General features: G+C 46.5%; 1 protein-coding gene across 2 annotated transcripts in view; it reads left to right on the top strand.

The window, feature by feature from the left end:
- ARK2C (arkadia (RNF111) C-terminal like ring finger ubiquitin ligase 2C) overlaps positions 1–12,774 on the top strand; it is a 91,095-nt gene that overhangs the window by 60,507 nt on the left and 17,814 nt on the right. The window contains exon 5 of one of the 2 annotated variants that reach the window (XM_083155327.1): positions 6,070–6,174. The exons of the other annotated variant lie outside the window; for it this stretch is intronic. Coding sequence (XP_083011453.1) covers positions 6,070–6,174 — 105 coding nt within the window. The remainder of the gene's footprint in view (positions 1–6,069; positions 6,175–12,774) is intronic. 2 annotated transcript variants of the gene reach the window in all.

Here is a 12,774-nt window from a genome sequence, read left to right as displayed (position 1 = left end):
TGCACTTTATAACTGGAAACAATACAGTAATACGAGGTATGAGGGCCCTGCACAAAGGCTTACAATCTATAGGATGCTGGGCATTCCATACATGAGGCTATGTGTGACTTATTGCATATTGCTAGGGTAACATTGCATCTCAGGCAGTATGACCCCATCCCGCAGTAATAGAATAACAAGTAGGCATACCAGTTGGTGGCAATACCTCAATATGATGCACCAGTGGAAATGAAATTCTGTTGCTCAGCTGCAAAGGGGCCCCCTGGTGGTCAGGTCGAGATGGAAAAAAGTCAACAAGAATTGTTTATACTTTACCATCCCACTGGGCATTGAGGGAGGATATAACAGGGGTGCCCACAGCTACATCAGGAAGAGTATAGGGCAGAAACTCACGCTGATGTGGCCTAAAAAGCACCAAAAACTTGTGTCGGCCTGTTTTGTGTCGACAATGGCAGTTGGTAGCAGTTGCTGCGCCTCCCCTATTTGAATGTTGATCTATCCTGCAGCCCCAACTGTAGACCCTCCCCTGGCCCCACCCTACGAAGGCCGATGCTTATTTCTGGTGTTATTATTCATTGTGAATGGAGACCTGTCAGGGAACAGATTGAGACAAGGAATTTTAAGTTTCACGGCGCGGCGCTGAGACGTCTGTCACCCGCAGGGGGGTGATCTGCTCCCCGCCGCTATCGCCCTAGCTTGATCGATCTCACTTACATCTTTCTTTAGCAACTGGGGATCTGACTACCAGGCAGCAAACAATTAATAATACAGAAGGAGAAAAACTCCGTAAGACGTGTGTGACATCGCTAAATGAGAATTACTGCAACGATGGTCGCGCCATGCACCGTAATTAATTATCCCGGCTGTCGGCGGCAATTGGATGTCTCAGACTCAGTAGGGATTACTTAATAAAATTGTCATGTAGAACATGTGCTGCAATCCCAACACCCCGATCAGATATAACATTCTATTAGTTGGACTGAGCTAGATTTGATGTTAACTTATTAAATGAGCCCTTATCACAGACGTCTTGGACAACGCGTAGTAAGCGACCCACGGCCATTCAGCTGCTGCGGAACTATACATACCAGCATGCCCTATTTGCTGCTAGACCCTGCTTAAACTGGGGCAAGGCATGCTGGGATGTGTAGTTCCCCACCACTGGAGTCCCACAGGTTGCCTATCCCTCCTGGCCTCTTAGCAGCAGTAAGACAGGTGCAGGATAAGTGCAACTTCAAGTTTGGAAACAATTTTGACCAAAAAAATCTGGCCCACAGGGGTACAGAGTACACCACACTTGGCCCCACTGCCTAAGGGCCCGCCTCTACGTCTAGGGATCAGGTTGCAGACTATGAACTTGAATTATACATTATACTTATGTAAGTTAACAATATACTGCACAGGACTATGATGTATTTTAGGCCATTCCAGTTATTAATCTGGGCACTGTATTATGGCACAATATGCACTGGAGGCTGCTGTAATGTGGCACAGTATGAATTGGAGGGCACTTGAATGTGTTATAATCTGATCTGCTCATTGCAATATGAGGGCACCACAATGTTAGGTACTTGTGTATTATCACGGCGCCCACGATTTCCATCGCAGGGCATTGTACAATGAAAAATGGCGTCGCGTCGCATCGCATGCGATATGATCACATGCGATGCGATGCAACGCAATTTTACCCAATTTTTAATTGTATGGCTTCTGACCATGTTAAATGCCCCCCCAGACCTGATTTTTAATTGTATACCCACCCTCATGGCTCATGAGTATGCGAAATGCCCCCCCATTGTTAACGCCACCCCACTATCAACGTCAACCCGAAGCGTGGCGAGCGGCGGCGCTCCGACCTTTTCATACCCCCACTATCCACGTCGGCGTGGAGTTGATTTAGTGGAGTTGATATAATGTCATTATAATGGCATGCGATGCGACGCAATATTAAAATTGTATACACAGCCCCGGGAAAAGGCTGAAATTGGGTCCATTGCCATCGCATACCTTAATTAGTGGCATGCGATGCGATGGGCGCCGTGATAATACACAAGTACCCAATGTTATATAACAAAAACTTGGGCACTGTAATGTTACACAATCTAAATGGAGGCACTATAGTGTGGTATAATATGAACTGGGACACTAATGTGGTATAATTTGAACTGGGGGCTCTATAGTGTGGCATATTTTAAACTGAAGGCACTCTAATGTGGCACAGTATGAACAGGGAGCATTGTACTGTGGCATAATATGAAGGGGGGCACTGTATTGTGGCACAGTATGAACAGGGAACATTGTACTGTGGCAGAATATGAAGGGGGCACTGTATTGTGGCACAGTATGAACAGGCAGCATTGTACTGTGGCATAATATGAAGGGGGGCACTGTATTGTGGCACAGTATGAACAGGGAACATTGTACTGTGGCAGAATATAAAGGGGGGCACTGTATTGTGGCACAGTATGAACAGGGAGCATTGTACTGTGGCATAATATGAAGGGGGGCACTGTATGACATAATGTGAATTGGGGATACCGTGTAGCATAATGTGTACTGGCAGCTGTACAATGTCATATCGTGTAAACTAGGAAACTACGATGGTTAATAAATCTAGGGCACTACTATGGTTCTGAAGATGATGTAGGGCACTATTATGGGCATGAAAATATTACGATCTGCATAGAGGGGAAGAATTGGGACAGGTGACTGTGCCCCAATATATTGCTATGGGGCCCACACTCCTGCATGCATTGTCAGTGTGTATATATATATATATATATATATATATATATATATATATATATATATATATATATATATAGGTAGAACAGAGGAAAGGAAGAGGGCGCTTCCAGGTGCATTAAAAGAGATTTTATTTTAGAAAATAAGGAGTGACAAACTCCAGGGTACTTCACGGTGATGCTCGTACCAATAGTAAAAGCTCTGTGGGCTTGTTACCACAAGATTCAAAACACATTCAAATAGGCAATAACAGCTCACGCGAATCCTTGCTGGTGTCTATCGGGGCGTTGTGGGTGCGCACGCTGGATTGCGTCGCATAGACAGGGAGTCCCGAAGAACAGAGCAGCCGTCCGGTGAGTGACAAGGTGTACGTAGCAGGTCACTGCGGACTTCGTCAGAGGGCGTGGCTACTGCTTACGTACAACATCTTTAAATAGTGAGCTGCTGTCAATCAGGGGCACGGGGGCTCGACTGAGGTTAGCCAATCATTGGACCTGGCAGACCGTCAGGATTCCTATTGGATATTTTTAGTCAGTCTGATACATAGATCAAGACTAAGAAGTTAGCACTAAGTAATTTACCTCTAATAAGCACTAAATCCATGCAGCGTATATACTCACTACACAGGGCGGCATATAAATATATCAAGCCGAAAGACAGAAACTCACTTTACAACGGAACAATCTTAAAAATATTGCACAAATATTTACATAATAAATTAATAGAGACATGAATAATCATAAAAAATTCATCTAATAAAAAATTCATCGTATTCAAAAAATTCAGAAAAATAGACATATGTTAACTCTATACATACATATATATATATATATATATATATATATATATATATAAAAAACGGTAATTCAAAACCAATGGATGGTATGTTAACACATCTCTTGCTGAAAAGGGCTATTAGTTTAGAAACGGAGTGATCTCGTACCCTTCGTTGAGACCAGCGGGGATGAGGGTGTTAAGGGTCAAGACGCCTGGAGTGCTGTATTTCTCCCCCCCCCCCTGCCTTCTATTTATGCTTTGGAGCGGGCACCCGGCGCAGACCAGCCAAATACAGGGAGAGCCGGATCAACCCCATTTAACTCTATATATCTATATATATATATATCCTGACCCCAGACCATGACTATGTAGACTTGGATCAGGAAGACTCGCCAGTATCCAGTCTCCATTTACCCTTCTGAGAATTATTAATTTGCAATAAGTGAATTCTAAACACTATAAATAAAATATAATTTGTGTTGTGGCGTCAGTAATATACTGTAACATTCATTTCCTTATTGAGAAACGTCTATGTGACCTTTGTCAGTTACTATTCTAATACTGTATGTATATGTACGTGCATCAGACTTGTGGCTGGACCTATTGATAATGGTGGTTTGATGAGGTCATTGGGAGCACACGTATGATGTCATCGCCCTGGGGCCAATGGAGCTACGGATCTTTCTGTGGCAATGATTATTTCTTTGTGGAAATTGCACTATATAGATAAGTCTACTTGGTCATATACGGTTCCGATGTCTTACACGTCAGTATTGCTCAACTGATAATAATTCAGTTTAAACATCTCCAACTTTCAGAACCAAAGAGTTATTTACAGTATATGGGTATCTTTGTGCGTAGCGGAGGGTGTTTAGTTATTGACCATTAAGTATGATCCAGAAGCACCGGCAGATAGGGGACGTCATGCATGGGTTGTTGTTTTTTTCACCAATGGTTTTACATAAAATTTGAGTGCGTCAGGATTGGGGCATCTGTGGGGGCCGGGGTGCGCCATTTTGTGTCTTCTGCTTGTAGGACCTGGATAGAGCTTGGTGGATAAAATCAGGGCTAGATTACCAATGGGGTGGATGGGGCTACAGCCCCAGGCCTTAAAAAAAAATAGGCCCATCATGATGACAGCATGACAGTGACCAGACCCCCAACTGGCCATCCAAGTATTCATTTGTATTTTTAGTTCTACATATATGTATTCAGGGTGACATTGGGGCAAGGCAAGGAGTGTGTGCGTAGTGGGGGGGGGGGGGGGCGAAGAGCGTCATTCCGTCATAGATTTGTGGATGAACATATATCGGTACTTGTGTAGTTTCACGGCGCCACCTAATAGTACGCTGTCAGTGTAGCCCAACGGCAGCCCAGCGTAGTCACCGTACTCTCCCCGCGAGCTGCAGCTCTGTCCCCGGCGTCCCTGACAAGCATAATGAGCACCTCTCACACAGTGCCGGTAACCGCCAGATCCTCTGCGGTGGGGTATGCCGGCGGAGAGGTGATCTTGCAGGCGCCGACGGAGAGGCGCTCCATCTGCCTAAGACGCACGAGCGTCTCATATGCCTGTGCATCTCAGTAATTCTTGTGGCAGGGTACGGCAACCCTGCCTGTGTCCTCTCGGGGCTCGCTGCGCTCGTCACGCTTCAGGCTCGGTGGATCGCTGCGATCGCCACACTTTATAAAAGCAACTCCACGCCGATGTGGATAGTGGGGGTATGAACAGGTCGGGAGGACGCGTACCGCACTTCGGGCTGACGTGGATAGTGGGAGTGTTTCAGGAACACATTCACACATGTCATGTCAAGCAAGTTTAAAATGGTCAATGGTTCCCACACAATGTAATAAGCGCTAACACAACGCTGACTAACTACGCTAACTGCGTAACGCTGACTAACTGCGTAACGCTGACTAACTGCGTAAGCTCTGGTTAGGCGCGAACGTACACACAGTCGCAGACACAAGCTGACTACACTCTGACTAGGCTGGCTGCGGGAACATGACGCTGATGCTGACAGGGACGCTGACTATGCTGGCCGCGGGAACGCTACGCTGATGCTGACAGGGACGCTGACTACGCTGGCCGAGGGAACACTACGCTGATGCTGACAGGGACGCTGACTACGCTGGCCGTGGGAACACTACGCTGATGCTGACAGGGACGCTGACTATACGCTGGCCGCGGGAACACTACGCTGATGCTGACAGGGACGCTACGCTGACTACATAAGTGGCCCCGTGAAACTACACAAGTACCCAAATATCTTCTCTGTGAGTTTTTGCATGTGTATGAGGATGTCATATCAGCCAACATGGCCGCTCCGGATTGGCTATTTGCGAATCATTGCAGAATTATACTTATTGGCTCTGATTGGTATTGGTAAGAATACCTGGCGCCAATCATTGTTCAGGGGCACAGGGGCGAAAGGGACTATACTGGGGCACTGCATAAGTCGTTCAGGTGCAAATAACTGGGCATTCATTGTCAGGCTGGATGCAACATGTTCTCAGTGAATTAACTGTCTCTCTTGTCTGTTTTATAAGGTTGTCCATGAGATCAGAAATTACCCTTATCCGCAGCTCCACCTCCTGGCCCTCCAGGGTCTCAGTCCAGCGCGGCATACGTCTGCTGTGAGGGAAAGCTATGAAGTGAGTAAGCTTCGTGCTTTAAATGAAATGATCAGGATCATTATGGGGTTCCGAAAACAAAATCATAGTACAAAGTCCATCTAACATCTGACTATACGTCCGAAAGGCCATGAAACTGAACGTCGTACTGTGGGGGTTATTCTGATTCACTTGCAAAAGGCACCATCACTCTCTAATGGACAAAACCATGTGCACTGCAGGTGGGGCAGATGTAACATGTGCACAGAGAGAGTTAGATTTGGGTGGGGTTTCTGCTTCAAACTGATACCTATATTGCAGTGTAAAAATAAAGCAGCCAGTATTTACCCTGCACACAAACAATAAAACACCCAAATCTAACTCTCTCTGCACATGTTACATCAGCCCCACCTGCAGTACATATGGTTTTGTCCATTAGACATTCGCAATCACTCACTAGTAAAACTTATCCTCCCAGAAAATGTCTGGTCCCGTCTGCATTTGGCCTTGTCACTCCCAGGAAATGGCCAGGTGCCATCCGCAAACGCCGTCCACCTGTCCATCTACAATCCGTGCGCATGCTCATTTGCTTGATAATTGTAAGCTTGCGAGCAGGGTCCTCCTACCTTTTGACTGTCTGTGAATACCCAGTTTGTTGTATCACTGTCTCCTTTGTAAAGAGCAACGGAATCTGCTGCTATATAAGAAACTGGTAATAAATAAATAAATAATTGCCCGGGCTGCAAATTCTGAATCAGGCCCAAAGAAAAAGCACGCTGGCGCAAGTTCAGTCTACTTCTGTGTGTAATGTGACTTCAGGGCTATGCGCATAGTTGAACATAGACAACCGTTCCTGGAATGAATTTTGCGTTCCTGGAATGAATTTTGCGTTCCTGGAATGAATTAGGGTGTAACGGGGCGTTTTCACGTAGGAAAAATTTCAATGAGGGCGCAAAATAAGCAGGTTAGATTAGGTGCCACCTGGTCAGAAAATGATCAAGAGCATAGTATGAGAAATGGAGGAGGCGTAGCCTATGTGGGGTGGGTGTGGCCAATTCTATGTGGGTGTGTCCTCAACCGCAATATTGGCTCCAAATACCTAATACACATCATTCTGTAATACAGTTTTCATGCTGATGATTTGTCGCTGGTCATAGTTATTCTGTTATGGTGTTGGGCCTATTTTTATGTGGGGGCCTGATAATCCCATCTGCCCCACAGCTCATCTGGATGTGAATGTGTTCTCTGCATTTTTAAACACTTTTCTAGAGATGCAGCTGCTCCGAACCCAAGAAGCACGCCCCCCCCGTATACGGAAATATTAGGATTTTTTTCCCACTGTACCACCGCCTGTAAAATTGCTCGCTCTTCACCCCTTCACCTCATGTCAATCATCTTGCTCTGCAAAATCAGTTGGCGTAATACTAGGCAGGGATTCTCCCCTGGCAACACAGCTGTTTCTGTCTCGCCATACGCTTCCGGCTTACGTCATAAACCGGTGGACTTTGGTGGAGCTCTATACCCATCTGTCCAACCGGAGCTGCACGAAATTCTTTTTGGTTTTGCGCTGTATAAACGAGGCCCAGTGTATCTAGTCCTCATAACCTGTAAGTATCTGAGTTACGCTTCTCTTTCGGAAATGAGACTATTAGAATGTAATAAAATAGTATTATTGCCACTGGTCTGTAATGGGGTACTGGTCATATGGTCCGACAGTAATTAGCTCTATTGAAAAAGGTTGACATGTGTTAGGTGGACATGGTCAAAAAGTCGACATGAGCAATAGATCAACATGGTAAAGGTGGACATGAAAAAGTTGGACTAGTTTTTCATGTTTTTTGGGTGTCTATGTCAACATGGGCACCCTATAAGTGTACTGCGCCCGCTTGCCATGCGATGGGCCCGATTCAGGGGCATTTTCATGTCGACCTTTTCCACGTCGCGCTATTGCTTGTGTCTATAGCTCAGCTGACTGGTCATGTCAGTGGCCCATCCCCTTCTTTATGACGTCACAAGTGCTGGGTTTGGAGAAGGAAGAGGGCGCATTATTGGTCTGTTAGAGCTCCGTGGTCATGTGTCCATTTCCAACCATGGCTCCATCTGTGTGGAGTCTGTATGTTCTCCTCCTGTTTTGTTTGGGGTTCCTCTGGTGCCTCCTCTATTTTCCTCCCACACTCCAAAAAACCTACTTGGGAGCTGGTAAAACGTGTATGTGTGAGTGATGTTACTAAGTAGATAAATGTTCTGTGTGCGACACTGTGTAACATGCTGGCAAGAGAGAAATACAAGATAATAAATATGTAATATACTGAGGTTACTGTGGGGTAATGCTAATTTGTAAAAAAAAAAAAATAGTTTGAATCTTGGTAGACAGTGTTGCACTGCATGTGGGGCAGATGTAACCTGGGCAGAGCGAGTCAGGCAGATGGGGCAGATGTAAACTGTGCAGAGCGAGTAAGGCTGGTGGGGCAGATGTAACCTGGGCAGAGCAAGTCAGGCTGGGTTCACATCCGGAAGATATATCATCTGCAGCCTGATCCGCTGAAAGATATGGCAATTCTTGTAAGCATATAGAAATACCAATTGGACACTTAGGAGGAAAGTTACTAAGATGTGTGTTCTACTTCCCATGTGATGTTGCTATGGGCAACCAATCAGAATCTACGGTACTTGTTTCCTAGCACGGCCACAATGCCCCCGATTTTCCCATTGAAATGCATTGAAAATAGTCAAAATCGCGTCGGTCGCGTCGTATGCGGCTAAAAAAGCCTTAAATGGTCCAGACGCGATGCCCACGATTTCCCCATAGGAAACAATGTTAAATGGCTCAATGTACCCGCGATGCCCCCGATTTCTCATAGGGAACAATGTTAAATACCTCAATTTCACCAAATCATCATAGGGAACAATGGTAAATGGGCCAGAAAGCCCCAAAAAACACCCCAGAACAGTGAAATGTCCCCCCAAAAGTACTTTACGCCACCCCACGATCAACGCGAAACCGAAGCGTGGTGAGCGCAGCGAGCCTGCGAGGGGCGGCGGTACGCGTCCTCCGACCTTTTCATACCCCCACTATCCACGTCGGCGTGGAGTTGAGAATAGAATAGTGTGGCGAGCGTAGCGAGCCACCGAGCCCGAAGCGTAGCGAGCCCCGCGAGGGGACGCGGATACCTTCACAGGTAAACGCGTCCCTTCGCGGGCTTCACAGGTATCCGCGTCCGCTCGCCACGCTTCGGGCTCGGTGGCTCGCTGCGCTCGCCACACTATTCTATTCTCAACTCCACGCCGACGTGGATAGTGGGGGTATGAAAAGGTCGGAGGACGCGTACCGCCGCCCCTCGCGGGCTCGCTGCGCTCGCCACGCTTCGGGTTCGCGTTGATCGTGGGGTGCCGTTAAATACTTTTGGGGGGACATTTCACTGTTCAGGGGTGTTTTGGGGGGTTTATGGCCCATTTAACATTGTTCCCTATGATGATTTGGGTAAATTGACCCATTTAACATTGTTTCCTATGGGAAATCGGGGGCATCGCGGCTAAATTGAGGCATTTAACATTGTTCCCTATGGGGAAATCGCGGGCATCGCGTCGCGACCATCGCACCCGATTTTTTAGTGCTTGCGATGGCCGTGATGCCCCCGATTTTTCCTCACGATGCCCACGATCATGATCGTTGTGGCCGTGCTAGGAAACAAGTAACGAATCTACTTCTTATACCGCTTTCACACTGCCAAAACATTTAAAGAACCGGTATTTTTAAACAGTATTTAAAACGGGTCTGAGCCTTCACATTGCAGTAGATTAACATTTTAAATACCGTTTAAGTACCATTCACATCAGTCAACCCGTTTAATCCGCTGAAGACGTTTCAAGGCAAAACGCAGGGGACAGCCTATCACAGGTCTGTAATCTGTTTTTACTAAATACCGTTTCAGAGCCATTCTCACTGCATAAAAAGCGGCTCTGAAACGTGTAGGACTCTGCTTTTTAAACGTGTTGAAATACCGGTTATCTTTAACCGGTAAATCAACTCTGGCTCTTTCCCACTGCAGCCTTAAACGTTTTAAAATGGAAAAAAAAATGGCAATATACCGTTTAACAAGTGCGGTGTGAAAGGGGTATTACTTACCTCTAGAAGATAGTAGACAGGATCTGATTGGTTGCAAATAGCAACATCACATGTGAAGTAGAATATACAGTACATCTTAGTACATTTCCCCACTAATATCTTGCTCCATACATTACAACTGGGTGGGCATTTCAATTCAAATGAGCAAAAGTCTATATATATCAGGTTGGTATATACAATCTCAGGTGCCAGCAACTTGGATTTAGTGTTAGGGGCCCACCAGATGAAGCCACCATGATGTTTTGGGCCAAAAAGGTTTTTGCTCTGCTTGATTGCAGTGTTCCTTATAATTTATTGGTAGTTAGGAGGTGATTCAGGTTGGAATTCGAAAGCAAACTCCTTCTTTAATGGACTAAACCATGCTGCGCTGCGCTGGGGCTGATTTAACAAGCAAACCAACCTGAATCACCCCCTTGGTACAATAGACTTTGTATTATGTTTTCTGTCTGTGTGATACCATACTCAGAGCGTTGTCATTCCACGCTGATCAATGAATGCAAGGGGAACTACTGTAGTAAATGCTTAATTCTCTCCCAAAAAGCAGCAGGCAAAGTTAATAACACGTTGCAGGTAATCTTATTATCGGTTGGGGGTGGGCATTTAAAACCCCTTTCATCTAATGAGTGTCTCCCCGTGGGCGCCAGTGTGTATTTGCCGTACAGTGGTATAATGCAACCTTGCACAATTCCTAGTTCCAAACAAGTGACAGTATTTATGTTGCCGGTTCCAGTTCCCAGAGGGCAGAGATTGGCGATCTCAGTGACGGTCAGGGGCGGCTTCTGGTATATTCCCCATAATATGCGTATTAGGGCATTAAATAAAGTGGGGCATTTGTAATGAGAATTATGTAGGGCTTTATGTGTATACGTACATTTAATAATGTGGGGCATGTGTAAGGCGTTTTATCTGTGTTATTGTGTGTATAAGGGCATTTTGCACCTTGAGTGCAATCGCATCAAGGTGCGATTGCACCTTGATAAAGGGGCCACTTGGCTCTGAAACGTTGGCTTGTAACTGTGCCTGGTGTCCTCTTGTTTGCAATTGCCACCGATTTATAAAACTTCTACATTTGGTCAGTAACACCACGTTATTTAGTTTGAAATACAACATTTCTTTGCCTGCTTGGAGTGCCGCCCCACAGACTTGTATATATATATATATAAACAATAGTCACTGGTGGCAGTATCTTGGATACTGTCTCTGGTGCCTCTGCGGAGCGCCGGCACTCGGATTAATAATCAGCCAGACACGCAGTCTAGGATCCTGAATTTGCTAACGATGAGTTACTAATCAATGTAAATTTACAATTAGCGGCTAACAAGCTATAAACCTCTCTCTCTTGACATTACTTTGCTGGAGTTGTCTCTATGTTGCTGTATGTGCTGAGATGTAAGCCGTATCCTACACTGATGAGCCCCTGCACTCACTTGGCCTCATGTCTACAGTGGTGCTGTGCAGAGACTGCTTTGGTAATGGCTGCAGCTTGTACGCAGGCGCCACAATACGGCATCCTGATTATTGCACAAAGGGCCCGATTCAGCCTGTTAGCTAGGCTGGTAAACGCCAACCCTGCCCTTCCGAATGTCACCCCCCCCTGAATCCGTCCGCATACACATCCCCTCACATGCACCTGAACAGGAGAGAACTCATTTTGTGGTCAAATGATTTCTCCACTGTTCGCTGAAGCCTGGACTGACTTTTCCAGCGAACGCTATCAGCCAAATCCATCCGCCGCTCGCCCCAAACAGGCATCAACACACCTGCATCCACAAGGGTATGTTCCCATGCTTCTGACCCTCCTGGAGGGACCGGCCCGCGTTCGCTCCCAGGATTTGTGTTTTCTCATATTCGTGCATGAGAAAACCCCGACCATTGGGGCCTTGGACGAATTCGGGCCGTTATGAACTGGGCTGAATTGGCCCCAAAGTACTATTCTTATTCTAATCCAGGGGTGGCCAACCGGTCAGAGGTAAAGAGACGAAAAATATCTTTAGCCAACAAAATGTGCCAAAAAAGGGGCGTGGTCTATTTGGACCCCTGCGGTGGGTGTAATACACATATGCCTCCAATAGTGCCAGATACACATATGCTCCCATGGTGCCGAGTATGCTCCCATGGTGCCAGAAAGCTGCTATGCCCCCACAGTGCCACCATCTGCATTGCCCCCACAGTTCCAAAAAGATGCTATGCCCCCACAGTGCCACTGTCTGCATTGCCCCCACAGTGCCACCATCTGCATTGCCCCCACAGTGCCACCATCTGCATTGCCCCCACAGTGCCACCATTTGCATTGCCCCCACAGTGCCAAAAAGATGCTATGCCCCCACAGTGCCACCGTCTGCATTGCCCCCACAGTGCCACCATCTGCATTGCCCCCACAGTGCCACCATCTGCATTGCCACCACAGTGCCAAAAAGATGCTATGCCCCCACAGTGCCACCATCTGCATTGCCCCCACAGTGCTAATTTACCAGCAGCAGCACTCACCGTTGTTGCTGCTGCTGCCGGGGAGAGGA

Source organism: Crinia signifera, chromosome 1, assembly GCF_055691185.1.
Source record: "Crinia signifera chromosome 1, ASM5569118v1, whole genome shotgun sequence".
NCBI classification, from domain to species: Eukaryota; Metazoa; Chordata; class Amphibia; order Anura; family Myobatrachidae; genus Crinia; species Crinia signifera.
Note: the sequence above shows the minus strand (reverse complement) of the source record. Positions and strands in the feature narration are given on the sequence as shown.